This window comes from Fulmarus glacialis, unplaced genomic scaffold (genome assembly GCF_000690835.1).
Source record: "Fulmarus glacialis isolate BGI_N327 unplaced genomic scaffold, ASM69083v1 scaffold43067, whole genome shotgun sequence".
NCBI lineage: Eukaryota > Metazoa > Chordata > Aves > Procellariiformes > Procellariidae > Fulmarus > Fulmarus glacialis.
In genome coordinates this window covers 53,626-72,535 of record NW_009223446.1, presented here as the reverse complement: position 1 = coordinate 72,535, position 18,910 = coordinate 53,626, and the positions used below count along the sequence as shown (strand labels likewise).

Genomic DNA, 18,910 nt, shown 5'->3' with positions numbered 1-18,910 from the left:
GGAAAGAGTTCCTCTCCACTTATGAAGAGCTGTGACTTATGACAGTGTCTATGAATGCGCCAGGAGACACCTCCTGGAACCATTACTCTGCTGCACTAAAGCAGACGCTTAGCACAGTGCAGGACTAAACTCTGAATATGGTTGGGCCATATATTACATTTTGTCAGTAGAAAAAACACACCCTAGACTCCTTTAACACTCACAAATCTTTGTTATGTATAAGACAAATTATATGAATCAATGCAAGAATTTAAAATAATTTTTAAATCAATTCAATGATCCTATCCCTTAGGATCACTCCTTTCTTGAAGTCAGAGGACCCATGCATGCCCCATGGAAGATCTAAGATGAAATGTAGCTCTAGTGCATTGGAAAGTCAAGAGACTCTTGTCTCTCTCCTGTAAAGAAAGACTATGACCTGAAGGAAGCAAGAGATCATGGCTCCTTCCTCTCAGCTCTGCCAGAGCCAATAGATTTTGTTTCACAGAAGGAGGAAGCCTGAAACTCAAACAGGGCTTGATAGCTGGAGAACAGCCTTTGCATAGTAGCCAACAGCTGTGCTTTTGAGGCAATGGGTTTCCAGATGCTTTCAGTTTGTAGGGATCATTTGAATTTGGGCCTCTAAGTATGAACTGTGGGAAAAGATTCTTTAGATTAATTTTTTAGCCACTATCTTTTCGTGCCTTTTCCTTTTCAATTGCAAGCCTGTGTGTGACTAAGCGGAGGATAAACTAGTGCTGGGGACCATGCCAGAGCAGACTGACATGTAGACTGAATGAATGCCAGTCTGTTAGTATATCTTCTGACCAGTGTTTCTCTAAATATACACTTCAAACTACATATTCCTTCAAATATGGGGTCTTCTGTCATACTTAACTAATGAGAAGAGAAATGGCAAATGAGCATGGCCCAAAGATTGAGGAGCAGTGTACTGCTTCTGAGGCTCAAGTCCTCTGCTATCCACAGAGCTAATTACTTACAATCTCACTTCTCTCCCTTTTCAGTCCAGGTCTGTCAGGCGGTGGGAGTGTTCAATCAGTAATCGTGATTAGGAGACTCAATTCTACATTGTGATGTGGATGGTGGTTTAATAGGATATAGACTTACTTGTTTCCCCCAAACCACTACGCTGTCATGGGAGTGACATAGCTTTTGTCACTGCTGACCTACAGTGAGCGTAGGTACCTCTAAATATTACCAGTGTGGGGTCTGCGCTGGTGTCCACAACAGTCAGTGAATAGACCCCCACTGAAGTCAAAAGGATTTGGATCCCATTCTATCCATTCTGCCTGTTGTTTTCACACTTTTCCCTAGAAATAAACAGCAAGGAAACCATCAGTGAAGGGGTGGAAATATTCCAGGTCAAGTTGCTAGCTGATGTGTTTTCTAATCATTGAGTTTCTGTGCTACAGAATCATGTCTCCAGATAAGTGAACAACATTTGTTAGAATTTGTTTTTTCAGCTTTGGCTAGTGAAGAGTTTTCTTTCCATTCTCTCTTGCTGTGCAACACTTTCCATTCAGTAAATTGTTGTCTTGCTGCAGACATAGCAATGTCCCAAAATAGCTTTATTCTTGAACTCATGTTTATCAAAACAAGTCTTTGCAGAAACTACTTTAACATTTTTTCCAACTCCAGTAGCACATAGTGGACTTTTTCAGTCAAACCTAGAGCAAATATCTTGAAAGGGGCACTTCATTTTAATTAAGCTACATAAGATTGCATTTCTAAACACTCCAGCACTGAATCACTTACTGGAACATGGTTATTACTTACTGCAAAGCAATACTGTAGTCCTTTTCAGTATATACATTTGTGCATCAGAGTAACACCTAAATAAATTAATCACATAGCGCAGCTGTCTAGCTAATGATTAGAGGCTGCAGAACTGAGTCAAGGAAAAAGCAATGTAAAAAATGCCCTAAACTTTACCTGATCACTTATAAATGTGATTCAGTTTCTCTTTGAATTCAGTGGTTTTGTCTTTTCAGAGCAGAAGAAAGTTATCTAGTAAATGTAAATGAAGGCAGAAATCAGAAGGCTCTTGTTAGTATTTGTGACAATACCAGCTGGACTAAAATTGAGCACATGGGTCTAAAGATACTACGTCTTACCCCTATTTGAATTTCTTACCCCTGGGCTGCAGATGTCTGAACAATGCTGCAATACTAGAGAGTCTTTTATACAGACTATGATCAGCTTTTTGCAGAAAACTATATAATCTTCAAATATATTTCTGTTTCTGTGTGAAAGCAAATAGTTGGGGAAAAGTGGGTCAGGTGTGTAGAATGTTGGAGACCTGGGCTTGATGCAGACTTCCAAGTGGGGCAATTTACTGGCATAGCTGAAAATGTGGTAGATATTTTGCTGTCTCACCAGGGTATTTTTTGACTGAAATAGATATAGCATGATTAGATGCGCACTGCTTTGTGGATGAGGGATGCATACATGCCAAGTTAGAAAGGCCATATCACAGTTCCCATGTTTCTACACTCTTTGAGGTTACGAGACTTGCCAACATATTTCAGCCTATTGCTTGTACTGTCTGAATTGTTCATTTGGAAAACCTGATATTTGCAATTTGGTCTCATAATTGTTTGGATTGGATGAAGTAGCTTATAAAATTCATGCTCTGTTTCTTGTTTAAATCAGTGCAGCTTTTTCAATCAGATTTCTAATGAAATGAAGAAATAGAAATTTGCTTTTATTTTTTCCCTTTTGGTGAAACATTCTTGCCAACAGATTAGCTGGCAAGAGCATTTATGAGGAATTAACTTAAGCATGTGCTTAGATTCTGTTCAGCAACTTACTTAAGGCCAAAATTTCACAAATACTTTAGGTATTTAATTTGGCAAACAAAGATCCAAAGATGCATTTTCAAAGGCATCTAGGCAGGTCTAAATCTTGATAACTGAAACCAAAAATAACAATTCAAATCAAAGTTTTTAACATAATTCTACAATAATCATTCAGCTAGGTAAAATCTGTTGTTAAAGTGTGTGTATATATATTTGAAAAGGGCCAAGTGCTTTTGTCAGCCTATTATTGGGGTAATTTCAGCTGTAATACTGAAGTTAGCCATCTTTTTTTTTAATTATGTACCAGGGATTTTTTGTTTTTATATAATGCAAGAAACTCCTGAGATGTGGTACAAGATTTCTTGAATTTTACACAAAATTGGAATTAAAGCCAAATAATGGTATTGAGCACTTAGGGTAGCACTCTACAAATGCTAACTCATTTAACTTTTATGCACATACATAAAGTCAATTAAAAGAGAATGACTATTCTGATTTCAAAAAAGGGGAAAACCATGTATGTACCCAGTGCCACAGAAGTGGAAATGTGAACTGAGAAATACCTAGTTTCCTGTCCTAAGTGAGCACCACAAGCCTGTCATTGAGTAATATCATCAGCTGTACCTTTGTGTTCTGCTCTCAGACTGTTAGCTGGTGTTTCTTAAAATGAACGTAACTAAAAGAAATGGAAACTAATGTAGTCATTCAGTTTACTTCAACCAGATCCCTTTGTAGTAAGCTCTTTATGAATTTACTGTTAAATAAGTAGACTTTCCTAGCTGTGTTCAGTTACAAGAGTAATATGATTTTGCTTGTTTTTTGATTCAATCAAGTGCAGATGCTTCTGAAGGCATAATTACCCTTTATTTCCATAAACAACAGTATAGAGGAAGTTCCAAAATCAGTAGAAAAAGAACTTGAAATGGGTGTAAACTGTGATGAAATTAATGCTTTTTAGAATGTTGATAGATATTTTTGGAGAATTGGTGAATATATTTTGCATTTCTAATAATTTGTACGAAAAAAACAGTCTATCAGTTCACAGTTATGCATTCACAATAACGAAGTTTCAAAGAGCGAAGGAGCACAGCTTTTTTTTTTTGTCTTTTTTTTTCATCTATTTATGTTAATTTTGAGTATATAGTACAGTGACATACAGCCGTTAAATGCGTATCATTGACTTGAATGGGAGTTGATGACATATAGCATGTATCAGAATCATACCATTAATTAAAATATTTTGTAATTATAATTAAAATTAATTAAAATTCTTTTAATTTCTAGACAGAAATTTCTAGCCCTTCAGGGTAGGGGCAAAAAGCCAGAATAAGAGTAAGATCTCTGATTTCAGGATGATAAGGTGTTATATAAGCAAGACAGCAGATGTGTGGAGCTACTGGAATGAAAAGAAATACTGCTGCATTGCAGTAAAAATTTCTGTAATTTTAAAGTTTTACCTTATAATAAGAGCAATATGTGCTAGTCTCTTTTCTAAAAATTTCTGGAGATATGCCCTCTCTAATGACAGTATATGTCCTTAAAGAATATTTTTTGCCTTAAACAGAGGGGTGGCTAAGGAATGATAAATCTAGCTGCTTACCATGCAAATGTTCCTTTTTCTGAGATTTTTCTCTTACACCTAACACTGAAGTATGATCTAAGTATTTGATAATGAAATTAAATCTGAATCTTACAATCTAGAGAAGAATCTGAAAACAAGAATTTGACAGAGACTCATTTTGAGGAAGCACTTGTTTAAGTAGTGTCGTTTATTCTGCATGGAAATCTACAGACAAAGTGTTTCTCCAGCATGAGCTATCTTTTGTATTTAAGTGTCTAAAAGGTAGATTCCCAAGTTGGGACGACTCTCCTAGATTTGCTTTATTGCTGCATAGCTCATCTCATCCTTAGATAGTCATCTAACAGAAGGTATCTCATTTCTCTAGATTGACAATTTTGGGTAAAGATCATCTTACGTGCATCTGTCTTCTTGTTCTGCTGATCCCTAATAATCAGCATAGGTGGGGTCCACATTAAAACTTTAAGATAACATCATCCTTGCAGTTTCTTAGTGTGGTACCAATACTTCACATGCAAAACAGTAGACCAGGAGATCTGTCAGGCCTGAGAATTTCTGAAGACACTTTTAACTTCAAGCGCAACCGAAAAAAACCTGTAGAACTGATCAAATTCCAACGTGTAGCTGTGGACTCTAGTTTTCAGAACTGCTTGCAAACCATTAGTCTATGCATTTTAGGAGGAGACAAAAGATGTTCCAGCAGATCAGTGGTCTTTCAGAAAATGTTGTTTCACTGAGAGCAAAATTTGGACAGGGATATGCCAAATAAAACTACATCTATTTAAAAAAGAAAATGAAGTTTCAATGTGGCTGAAATGTTAATTTCTAATCACAGTAGAAGGTGGTTTCAATTCAATATTTATTTCATATCATAAAGAATACATTATTATATAAGAATTTTCTCTGTGTTTCCTCCATGTGGGTTTCAGGACACAGGAAGCTAGTTTACATCATGTATCTGGATCACTTGCTCTCTTATGTATGCATTTCTTTAGTATGCCCATTGGCACAATATGTTTACATAGATCTCAGTTCCTTTATGCAACCACATGCTGAGCCCTCCTTGCTTAGCTGGGCCTCTTGCTTCTACTAATTCATTCTTAAGAGGAAAAAAACCTATTGGGTAATTATGGCAATGGGACACTGGGAGAGAATTTAAAGAATCTTGGCAAATAACATGTCATTACTGTAGGCTCCAGAAGGATGTTCTCATAACAGAAACCTGCAGGCCATGCTACGCTCCTGCACCTGCTTCTCCCCGGCTCAATTAAGAAACAATAGGTTTCTTTGTATTATACCATTCTTTTATCTCCTTGACATTGGTAAGGAAAAGGTTCAGTGGTTCTCCCCGCTTGAGAGTCAGTGCCATGTATGTTCTTGGGTTTGGCTCTTTTAGTTCTCTGCTGTTCAGACACATCACTTTCTGAACATGCACGCTGGACGGTCAATTTTTTCATCCCATTTCTACTTCTTTTTTTAAGGACTATACATTTCAAAGCTGCTTCTAGTTACAAGTTAAATGCAAAAACAGTAGCACCTAGAAATGACTGAAGTGTTTGAATGAACAGTACCTATTACTAGCTCACACTGGAGCTGTGAAGGTTTTTCTCCAGAATAGCTTGTTTGATTTGGATTTTGATCACCTGAGTTTTTAGATTCCTACTTTAAATTTTGAGTTTGAAAAACTCAGTAGTCCAAGACTCTGCCAAAATCATAGTCTTTCATCCAGTTTCACACTGAAAACATACAATATTGCTCATTACAGGACAGATGTCTAAATAAGTGTGGCTTTGTTTTGTATGGGTTTGAATCTCACTTGAATCTTCCCACAGACCCTGAAGCAAGTTCAAGTACACAAGTCCAGAGACAGACCAAGCTCAGTTTTGCTGCAAACAATTTCCATGTTTCTAGCTGAACCTAAGCTGGGGCTGGAGGATCAATATTTTATAGCAATCTCACAAAGCGCAAATTTTCTCAATTTATTTTTAAAACATTGACATCTGAAAAGTTTTACTGAATTTCTGTTTTTATTGGTACACAGAATTTCCAGTGCAATGAAGCTATGTTTGAGGCCGTAGAACAGCAAGACCTGGATGCTGTTCAGATTCTTCTTTATCAATACACTTTGGAGGAACTGGACCTGAACACACCAAACAGTGAGGGACTAACTCCTTTGGATATTGCCATTTTGACAAACAACGCCCCTATTGCTAGGACCCTTCTACACGTTGGGGCAAAGGAAAGCCCACACTGTAAGTAAAGAACACAAACTGAATTGACTTAGCTAATTGCCTGTAGGACATTAAGTTTGCTGCTGTTTTGGGAAATTAATTACATGACACACAAAAATTGACTGGTTTTATCATAAGGATGATCAGATCACCAATAGTACCACAGTGCTGGAGGCCATTTGCAGCAATATCTGCTTGTTGAATGCGTGCTCCGTAGATCTTTCTTATTCTCTATGTCAGATACACCAACTGATGAATCAGGTTGAGCTTCTAATGTGATTAACACTGGGGCAGCTGAGTTAATATCAATACTGAGAAAAAATCTTTAAAAATATGGAAACAGGAACTGAGTGAGTGATTCAAAGATCATGGTCTGAAATATGGAGTTTGTCATCAAAAATGAAAGGACGATGGGTTGTCTAGACTTTGGTTTATTTTTATTAACTTTTGATTTTGGCTATGCTGCCTTCAGGAGACAGGTTGTGTTGAAATCTATCCTTTCCATTACCCACAGACTCCTCACTCCTAGTCTTCAAATGGCCCAAAATCCCACTTAAATGAGAATTTCAAAGTTCTACAGAACCAGAGAAAATCTAAACACAAAACAGACCTTCTCACTTTACTGGAATACCAATATTGCTTATAACTACATATTGTAGTTATAAAACTCCTTTGTATTCCTTCATGGGCATTTTTATGCACAATTTGTGGGTTGGAGGGTGACTTACCAACCCAATTAATCAACTGTATACCATGACACAAACTCTGACGCCTTACTTGTGTCTAAAAATACACCAATGTATGCGAATTTGTTTTAAACTGTCAATGCCTATATTTAGGACATTCCCAGCAAGGCTATAATGAGACTGTGTTTGAGGGGTTCGGCCACTGCAGACTCTGCCATTAATTTGAAGTTAGTTAAATTAACAACATTTAGTGCTGGCATGTCAATCTCAGTGCTCCAGGAAATTGCACCTTGAGGCTACTAACATTGCCAGTTTTTTCACTGGAGAGTGTGTGTGCATGTGCGTGTGTGTGTTGAGTTTTTTTGCCAGACCCTCAGTGTTGGTACACCTTTATTGCTTTTCTATGTCCACAGCACTTATATTATCATTTATTCTGGCCTCCTTTAACCTTCCCTGGAGATTTTTGCATAGTGTAGCTGCTCAGTGAAAAGAGTTTTTTAGTTTTATATTTATTTGTTTATTTTTCTGTCATGGTTCATGACTGAGGCTTTAAAAAAAAGTGTGACAGCATTTAGAGTACATGATTGACTGCTGAAGCAACATTCATTAACCATGACAAATCTAGAGGAAAACACAGTCTTGAGTGTTCTAAACAGCAGTAAAAAAGACTAAACTAATTTTTCATTGACCTCATCTGTAAATAAATGCAGTCTGATGGCGAGCAGGGGCAATCATAAATTAGTATTCATTTCCTGTAATTAATGCAAACATGCCTATGAACACAGAGAATATGAATATATAACCACCTCATTTCCATTTCAAAATATACCCACTAAATTTCCACTTCACTTATCTTGATTTTTATTTTTTCTGATTGAAATAATGGATGAAGCATTCTCAATAAAAAGCAAACAATTCTTTGTTTTGTGTTTTTTTTACCTTGAGGGTTTACAGTTGCTACTTGAGAGCAAAATGCAAAAAGTTATTTTCAGCACTCAGAACAAAGGTTCACAGCATCTTTGTATGTGGCTTCATTCTTGTGGAATGGATAGCAGTCACTTTCTATTTTCTCTAGTCTTTCTGCTTTGCTTTCTGTACTCAACCAACCCTGTTAGAGTGAAATCCATTCTGTTTGTATGATCTCAGGGCTGCTAGAACATGATCCAGCACCCAGCAGGAGAATTTTCATTTCTCTATGGTGGGCAGTTGAGCAAGACTTCCCAGGTTGAATGGGAGGGGAGGATTTCAATGTAAAATTCTGACTCACCCCAATTTTGGGACAGGACACAAGCATCTCTTAATCTAATTGGAAGTGTATAGGACAGATGCACAGATCTGGGAGACGGCAAGGTAGAGGAATTCCCCATTCCAAGTGCACACAGAAAGCTTCCTACAGAGAAAACTCTTGCTCTTGCACTGTATCAGCCAAAGTGATCCAGCTGAAATCTCATTATAGCCTCTAAACTAATGCTGTGGAAAAGAGGATCTGGAGAACAGATAGCTTCCATCTGTATCACCTGGATTTCTGCCTGGAATAGGAACAATAGCAGATAAAGCAATAGAAAGTAAAACTATGATCTTCATTTCCACATGGAGCTCAGACTGTATAAATCTTAATAGGAACCCAACATCTCTTAAACACAAAGTAAGAAAGATCAGAGAGTACAGCATTTAAAATATTAATTTAGTTGGGGAGGAGGCAAAGTCCACTGTGTTATCTTTTCAGTTCTCTTATTCATCATATACTCATGGTTTGGCTTGGCTTGTTCATGTGAACCCAAATAAAAATAAGATTAAAATTTCCAGTGGCTGATTGGACATGTTTCCAAGACCTGACAATTGTGGATCAGAATCTTGATCAAACAGATAAAGCCAGATCCTTAGTGAGAATTTGAACCAATGCCAATTCTCAATCACCTGAAGTTCTGGCACATAAAATCTCCTTCCTCAGTCCTGTTGTGCTATCAGATGTGTTGCACGCTTATTGTAGGCATGGATCCAGGAAACGGTATCACCTTTGGCCTCCCAGTAAACAGGCAGTTCTGAGGATACCAGGAGATTCCAGTAAGCCTGGCCATATGTCTCTGATGTCCATATGAATAATGATCAAACTTCAAGAAGGATGGCTTCAAGCCAGCTTCTGAAAGCAAAGTCTTAGAGACAAACATTCTTCAAGAACAACCTTTTGGATGTCAGAGGCGTTGAGTAATTCCTTGCTCTCCTCCTGTGGCTTTAAAGATCCCATCGCACTTTTCACATTAGTATGTAGGGCTATTCTTAGACTCTGCTAAACTTCAATTGTGATATTGTTATGAGAGACAGAGGGCAAAAGTTAAAACGAGAGGGTCAGACTGGATAAAACAAACATCTTTTGCACGATAAGGCCAGTAAAGCAATGGAACAGGTTGCCTAGAGTCGTTGTAAAGCCTCCAACCTGGGAAGTTTTCAAGACTAGACTGGGTAATGCCCTCAGTAACTTGGTCTGACCTCATAGCTGAGCCTGTTTTGAACAAGAAGCTTGGACTAGAGAAGGTCCTTTCCAATCTGATTTGTCCCATAATCCTATGATTCCAGTTTAGGAATAACACATTCATATGCGCAGACATCTTTGCTCATGTGGTGTTTTTATGTCAAATACCTGTCAGAGTCTTGGTCCTTTATATGGTACAGTTTGATCTTTTCAGAAATGTCTACTGCTCCTGGCTTATGCAAGTGAATGATTGGTGCATCCTGTGCAAAATTCATGCTGTTCCTTAAGAACCAAAGAGCCTGCCTGTCCCTACATAGCAACTCCCCATCATTGCTAAGAGTAGCTCCTTGTGCTAGGGCAATGTTTTCAGTAAATAGCGGCCTTTTAAATTAAGACTATCTCAGAGCTCTTCTGCAAAAATACCAGACACCAGAGAAAAGTTATTTTCTGTGATTTCAGAATTCCTTCTCTTGTACACTTTATTTCCTGCATATTGAACATCATATCAGTGGTTGCATTTCTCTTCAGATTAAACGCCTTTACAAGTCCTATTTTCTAAATCGCAAATAGTTTGAACAATTTCAGGCTAAGAGCAGTTCTGACAATAGGGCTTGATTCACCACATTTCACTGTACAATCAAGGGGCTGGTTTAGGGTAGTCTTGTGGACTTGGGCTAAAATCAAACCTATTTTAGTTTGTAACCTATGCGATCTTCATTTTCACCTTTATGTAGCACACAGTAGTTCATACAGGCAATCTGAACTGCTAAAAATCAAATTAAAATTATTTCTGGAGAAAAACAAAGTCTCCATGTGTCAAGCTGCTTGCTATCTGTCCAGTCTGTCACAGGACTAATTAGATATTACATGGGCAAAACTGTGGCACAAAGAAAATCTGGAAAGAGATCCATTCTATACCAGCGATGGCCCTTAGGCACAAAACTCTCATTCTTAAATTTGCCAATTAGATTTCTCTTCGCTTGTAGAGATTTATATATTGTATGTGTTTATGACCAGTACAACCTTCTTTTTTTCTATGAAAGCTTATGATATTATGGCAAAGTAGAGGTTGGATAGAAACCAAATGCTTTATTATTTTAGTTCGGTTTTAATATTCCACCAACTTAAAACATATACGCAATTTCGGTCTAATTAAGAAATTTTTAAGCGTATGAGAAACATTGGAAGATAAAATTTGCTCAATTTATTCATGTTGTTAATCCCATTTAAGTGGCCGGATCCTTAAGTGGTATAAATTGGCATGCTTTAATCTGCTTGATGACAAGATAACTACTGGAAGGCAGAGTGTTCAAAGATTTGACCTTACATGTGTTATGCATAAGGTCAGAATTTTGTCACATAAGTTCACCATGCTATTACTTACTTTTCCCTTTTCTTGGTAGTTGTTAACATGGAAAGCAGGTCAGTGCATCTGAGTACATTGGTCCAGGAAGCACAGCAGCGAGTTACTGAATTGTCTGCACAAGTGATGAATGAAGGCCTTGGTACAGACAACACAGAAAAAGAGAAGCAACTAAAAGCATGGGAATGGAGATACAGGCTATACAAGCGCATGAAGGCAGGCTACGAGCATGCTAGTAAGTAAAAGAAAGTACTTGCAAAATTCAATACGAACTCTACAACTGAGAACACTCTGCCTTTGTTGAGCAAAGATGCTCTCACTAACTGATCCTCACAGCACTGCTGTGAAGCAGACGAATGTTAGGGTGGGAAAACTGAGGGATACGACTAAATGGCCTTCCCAAGAGTGAGAAGGAAATTGATGTTAGAACAATAGAGGACCAAATATCTGAGAGCAACAAGCACATAGCTCCTTTAGGAGTGGGCTGCATAAAATTGATGAGACCTCCAAACTCTTGGTTCAGGTTCTAATGATTCTGTCCTGCTTATTTCTCTTCACATTTACTCCTGGATCTCATTTAATGTGCTCAGAGTTTAAAATAGGATGATTAGAAAAGAATATATGAAAAGAGAGGAAGGGGGATGGGGACATTCGTCTTTTTTCTGTTGGAATTTGATTTTTAAAAAAAATGTATTCTTTTTTAGAAGAATGGAGTTGTTCTAAACATTTGATCAAACAATGGAATTCCATTTTACATATAAAAATTGTGAAAACTTAATTTTAATTTTGGCATCCACACATAACATTTCATCAGCGTAGTCACAGATTGGGTCACTTTAAGCAGTTGTACAAGTGAGTCTGTACCCAAAGTAAATGTGAATTTGGGCCCATGGGAAGGAGTAAACAGGGCTGAATTGTTTCACATGTAGATCTCTTAGCGGTATCCTATTCAATGAAAAACAATCATTGCCATTAACATTTTTACAACCGTTTTTATATAAATGTACTTACAAATAATTTTCTCAAATTTATTATATTCTAAGATTACTTCTTCAAGACAGATGTAGTGCTCTTTGTATTAGATACTAAATACAGGAAATGCAGCAGTAGTGTAAGTTAATATAATGATTTTTTAAATCAGTCCCAGCAGTAAGTCATGACATTTTGTGTTTGATTTCTGAATTGAGTCTGATTGATTGATATTCTGTGAATTAAGCTTTTTAAAAAAAAAAAAAAAAAGATGTTAGGCCTCAACTGAAAACTGTATTTTGGAACTACTACACTGAAACGTTTGTGGAATTTGCAATTTCTGAATCACAATAATGTAAAAATGTTTTCTGTTTATTTGATAAATTTGAGTTTGTTAGTGAAACCATAAAGGCTTAATTAGCTCTTTGTGGTTTTGTCCTTTCTCTCTCCTCCTACCCACCCCAAGAGATTTATAGGGGCTTTTCACTGACATAATTAGCATGAATCTGTTTTATTGGGTTACATATATGCAGGAAGATATTTTTAACCAAAAGGAGCCAAAAACCGTGATATAAACAAATGGTGTCTGCAGGATATTGTTAGCAGGGGCACTAATTAAAATGCTCAAAAGGCAGAGAACACAAACACCTACAACCCAAAGCTCACAATTGCAGGGTGATTTTCAGTGGGTTCTTTGAAGACTCAGAAACATTGTTTGAATAGGATTTGTTGTGCTGAAGAGCTGATGTTTTCTCTTCTCTCCCAGGAGCCCCTGAGGCGCCAACCAATGTCTGTCTCATGGTAACAAGCAGTACATCACTCACTGTCACCTTCCAAGAACCTCTGAGTGTCAACTCAGCTGTGGTGACCAAGTATAAAGGTACTCGATTTAGACAGCTTTCATTTGCCTTAACAATGTATAAAAATTTGAGGGCTAAGTGACAAAGGTATTTATCTACAATGCTAGTAATGTTTGAATTTAATTATTTTCCCAGTTAATAGCTGTAGAAGTGGAATTTTCTTAAAAGATTCCCCAAAGACAAAATTTTTATTAAAAAAGAAAAATAAATTAACCAAAAGCTTTCTGCATGAGTGCTTTGAAGAAGTTTGCTTGACTCACTGTGGTTAGGACATCGGCTCAATGACTGGGTTGAGATGAGCAGTTATAAAACACAAGCTAACTTTTGGTGCCTGTGGGCTCCTGAAACCATGTGTATCCTTGTAAATGCCAAACCCACACCACCATTCCTTAAAGGAATGCCTCTAGAAGCTGAAACTTTTGGCAGAGGCATCATACAGCCCAACTAATTAGCTATTCCAGGGCTGCCACATCATTCTTGGAAGAGCAATACATTTGGGGTAGCATCAGTTAGTTGCAAAGTAGAATGAATAGGAAAATGCTTCCATCTGAATAGCGTTGTTGAATAGAAATGCTTTTAAAACAGAACTTCTGTTCCACAGGAAATTCCAACATTAAAAAAGAAAAAAAAATGTTTTATTGAAGATTAGAACAAAACTGAGAAATTTTAAAATTTCCTGTTTAAAGGAATTTCCAGGTTTTCTAAAATATTTGGAACAGTAAGGTCTTCAGTGTTAAATGCAGCAATCCGCAGCCTCCACCTTCCAGTCTGAGTCCTTCCACAGGTCAAGGGACTGGAAAAGCACTGTTCTGAAGATCTGAGGCCTTGTTTGCCCAGCCCAGGGGAGTCAAGGAGTGGGGAGCCTGAAAGTCCTCTTAGTTATTTCCCACTGTGTCTCTCTTAATGTTTCCTGTTGTGTTTGTTTCTTTGCATTAATACTTAAAAACGCATTTGAGAGGTACTTGAACCTTGGATTTCCATACACAAAGCAAGAACCATAATGGCTGTATTGTGAGGCAGTCTAGTTCATGTTTCCATGTGTGGGTGTCACAGGCATTGGTTCAACAGAAGAGATTCAGAAAGTCCCAGTCCATCGAGGGTCCAATAGCTCATGGAGCTCTTCTGAAGGTGGGACATGCCAGTGCATAGGCTGCACTGTCATCAAGCACAAGCACCCAAAGGACTGCATGAGTTTATTTTGGAAAAGGCAGATTCTCTCTTTCTTTCCTCGCCCTGCTTCCGGTCAGAGTTTCCAGTCATCACTGGCTATGACCAGTAAAAAATTTTTTTACAGTGTAAGAAAAAAAACCAACCTCCCAGACATCACTATAGCCATCAAAGTGATTCCATTCCGACAGCCTCAGTAGAAGGGTAAATTACTGTATTACACCTAGTCAGCTGTGCAGTGCTGCAGGAAGTGTGATGTTCAAAAACATGAAAGCCCTTTAGAAGCCTAAATCTAATTTTCAGCATTGGGTTGCGTTGCCAGGAAACTAAATTTCATTTAAGGGCTTCCTACTGCCTGATTTACTTGTGAAAATGATAGTTGGGCTCCTGAAATGCTTAAGTTCTCTTGAAAATATCAGCCTGCTCTTTATAATATGCGTATTTTAAACAACCCTGAAATACTGTCCATGCTCTAATATAATGATTGTTGATATTTTCACAGTAAAGCAAATCCCCAAATAGAATTGATTTTTTAAAATAATTTTCTAAAGGTTGTAGTAATTTTCTCTTGTATAGTCATTTGGGTTGAGTCTGTTTTGTACCATGTCAATTCTGTCCTCTTTTTGGTAAGCACAACGTTCAGAAAAAATTTAATCCAACCTGACCTAACTTTCTAATCAGACTAGGTAGCATTGCCGTCGTATTTTGAATTGCCCTCACTGGTGATCATTTTATGCTTTATCAAGTTGACAGTTAGTTTTGCCAGAATGTTCTTTTTAAATCCTTTATCCCAGGAGACTTGCATATTTATGGTTAGATAAAAAGAAAGATCATTAATAGCTCCTTTTGGTGACTTTCGGGAATTAATTAAGCACTGGTTGTAGAATTGTTTATTACATTATGGAGTGAGATTCTTTGTGCTAGTTCGAGGGGTCATAAAATGAACCTTTCAAATGATCACTTGCAAGAATGATTAGAACCAGCTAGCAATTACTAGCCCTGAAAGGAGAGCTTGATAACATTGTGTGAGGATCTTTTTAATCAGATACATAAACCTCCCATCCAGAAAACCATCTAAGCATTTTGCTAATTCAGGGACAAAAATAAGCTGTTAGGGTTCTTTCCCCTCAATACTTTACCATTTCTTTTTCTAAGCAAATTAAAATTCAGGAGCATTTCGAGCAGTGTTTAGGGAATACCTTCTCATTAACAGAAGCTAATAATATTCTTTTCTCTGGACCTGAATTACAGGGGATAAAAACTGACATCGCTTCTGTTCAGTTTAGTTTCGTTCCCTAAAAACATTGAGAAGCTGCCAATTCCCTTTTTCTGTGTCATCTTTTTTTTTTAACATATTTTTCCAAAGCTTTATTTGCCCAAATGTCATTTAGAAACTGGGCTTGGAACATTATCTAACTGTCTGCTATTTTCCTGTGTGTGATCTTTTCCCTTGTTAGCTGTATAACTTGCAAATAATAATACAGGAGAATAATACTTTGCACTCACTCTCTAACCACTAAAACCATCTCACTTCATTAGGAGATTTAATTTTAACCACACACGGTGAATGGGTATTGACTTTGGTGTCCCAGCTGGATGGCAGTTCAGTGACTGCATTCTGTTGAGCCATTGCTTTAAGGAGCCAGAGTATTCTTTACTTCCTCTCCTGGATTGTTGTTTAATGTTGCAGGCACCATCCTAATGGCTCCCTTCAGTTTCCCTCCAGAGAAGGCTACAGAGTGGTGGTGGCTGACGTGAAATGATTTCTATGTATATTGTAACTTAGTAAAGTGTTTTGAGGCTGGAAGCAGACAGGCATGACATAAATCAATAATAATAGTAATAATCTGCTCCATGCTAAAGAAAGATTCAAAGCCAGAGACATCTCACCCCAGCCAGTTTTAGGAAGGATGTGAAGCATCACTGTAATATTGAGAAGAAAAACCCCTGCCCTTGGCTAATCATGCCCTAAAGCCAAACTTCACATCCTATCGTGGAAGTACTTTGGACCTGCTTTAGTTTTACATCTTTGAAAACACAATCAAAATGTTCCACACTAATACACAAAACAACTTGCCACAGTTTGAAGCTACGGTGAACCTTCTGTTTACACTGTCATATTGTTACTGCATGATGTATTTTTATCCTAGAGCTACACTACTGTAACTATCTTGATGCAAAAAATCCCAGCAGCAACATAATCCATATAGGCACCACTTGACTCCTAGGAACAGTCCCAATAGAGCCGAGTGGTAAGTGCTTGTAGGGCTTTTAAGAACTGTTGTCTTTCACTAATTAGCCTTTCTAGGGTTCACATGTTCCACACAACATATACACATAAAGGAAGCAGGTTTTTTTAAAGAACAAAATTGTAAGTAATGGTAAGTAATTTTGTTGCACTTATTTTCTGTGCATTTTAAACCTGATTATTATTTTGCTTATACGGTGAATAAGTACAGGTAAACCTCCTCTTATGACATAATTATTTTTTCATCCGTTTACCATCAGAAGTAGTCATAATAATGCTGTTATCCCCAAGTATAGGATAAGGAAGAAAAATGGACATAGCGCTGATCGTTACTTACTGGAAAGGATCACTATGTAATGGAAAATCTCCGTTTATATTTTATTTACAGTTTTTAAACAAACATCTATATTCCCTTTTGGAGAAAAAATGAAACAGCTTGTATAACCAAAGTTGAGCTAATTTATTTAAGAGCCTGGAACTATTTATGTTTGAAGAGAGAGGAAGAGAGAAAAAAATCTGAGCCATGTTTGATGTAGCAAACAGGGCTGATCCTCTCTCTGTTTGGATGTAGCTGTGGACTTGATGCCAAGTTATTTTCCAGGTAGTGATGCTAAGCTGTCTAGGCCACTTTAGCCCTGGTTACCTTTTTGTTTAGTTTGTTATTTTAGCAGAATGTTTCATGTTGGTCAGGACTGCCCAGCTGCCTTCTAGGATTTCTGTTGGATGGAGGGAAGATTTTTTTATTTTCTATGTCAGTGTAGCTCAAAAAAAAAAAAAAAAAAAAAAGCACATCAGCTTAGATTAGGAAAGGAGGAGTTATGTCTTGCTTAAATTTTGACAAAAAGTCATCCCCTGCCTCCCTTCTTCCAAGGCAATTTGTGGTTCATTTCAGAATTTTTTGCATGAGAATAATCATCTAAATCATCTTTAAATCACTGGTTCAGTCCTAGCTAGATATGCAGTAGCCACAGTATGTTGCTATCGCATGGCTGCATGAAATGGGTTGGTTATAGACAAGAACCTTTGTTCAGGAGAGGCTGGTGCACTTTGGTGTTATCATTGGAAGTCTCAACTAAAGGATGAACAGAGCTACCTTTTCCTTAAGAGTCAGCACCTGAGATAATGGGAAGAGGAAGTGCCAGGTTGGGTCTGTATGATATATGTTCTGTAGCTCAAAAAAAAAATCTGTATTTGAGATTCTCAGTTGACACCTCACTGTGTCAATGGAAATTTTTCATTGAAAATTTCAAGTGTAAAAAACCTCAAAGATTTTACAACAACTATCTACAAAATTTGTGTGATTCTGCATGTTTTACTCTCAGGGGTAATCCTTTCACAACCAAATAATCTTATAATTTTGTGTGGGCTTCTGCTTGTCCTTGTGAGCACGTACATATACCTTACGTTTTGTAATTGTGTATTTGATTTGTCTATCAATAGTTAACTTGCCATGTTTGATCAAGTTTGGATTTGTTCTATAGCAGGCTTCCTACAGTGATCCTTCTAGTACTGCACAGTGGGTTTGACTCCAGACGGATTTGGCTAGTCTCATAGGTAGAGCTTACACAAAGACCTAAATACATGTATATATATAATATGTCCAGCTTTTTTCCCCACTTTTGTGGCAATTAACTGTTCACTCAGCAGTGTCAGAGTAGAAAACAGCAAGCCTGTGCTTTCTTTGATTTCTAGAAGAACCCTGGTTATGGAAATGAATGCTTGTAGAAGTGAATCTTAGGCATTGTCGTGGTTTAACCCCAGCTGGCCACTGAGCACCACGCAGCCGCTCGCTCACTCCCCCCGGGTGGGATGGGGGAGAGAATCGGAAGGGTGAAAGTGAGAAAACTCGTGGGTTGAGATAAAGACAGTTTAATAGGGAAAGCAAAAGCCGCGCGCACAAGCAAGGCAAAACAAGGAATTCATTCACTACTTCCCATCAGCAGGCAGGTGTTCAGCCATCTCCAGGAACGCAGGGCTCTATCACGCGTAATGATTACTTGGGAAGACAAACGCCATCACTCCGAACGTCCCCCCCTCCTTCTTCTTCCCCCAGCCTTATATGCTGAGCATGACATCATATGGCATGGAATAGCCCATTGGCCAGCTGGGCCAGCCGTCCCAGCCACACTCCCTCCCAGCCCCCCGTGCACCTGCCAGGGCACAGGAAGATGAAAAGTCCTCGACTAGCGTAAACATTACTTAGCAACAACTAAAACATCAGTGTGTTATCAACACTATTCTCATACTATATCCAAAACACAGCACTATACCAGTTAATAGGAAGAAAATCAACTCCATCCCAGCCGAAACCAGGACAGCATGAAAATGTGGTGCTTTAATATTAATACCTATGCATCTTTCTAAAGTAGATGCTATGTCACTGCTTGATCCTGTTCCAGTCTATAGCGGAATTAAGTAGCATTCTACATTCAACTTGATCTTGAAACCCTTTTCACTCATTATTCAAAGTTTCTTTGTATATTTTGAAACTCATTCTTTCTTTCCCCAAAACAGTTCTTACTCTATAAAAAGGAAAGAG

The 18,910-nt window shown here is 37.8% G+C and overlaps 1 protein-coding gene across 1 annotated transcript in view; it reads left to right on the top strand.

Annotated features, from left to right (window-relative positions):
• ANKFN1 (ankyrin-repeat and fibronectin type III domain containing 1) overlaps positions 1-18,910 on the top strand; it is a gene marked incomplete at its 5' end in the record, with an annotated part of 59,482 nt that overhangs the window by 7,440 nt on the left and 33,132 nt on the right. The window contains 3 exon segments of the mRNA XM_009581798.1: positions 6,419-6,629; positions 11,168-11,362; positions 12,863-12,976. Coding sequence (XP_009580093.1) covers positions 6,419-6,629; positions 11,168-11,362; positions 12,863-12,976 — 520 coding nt within the window.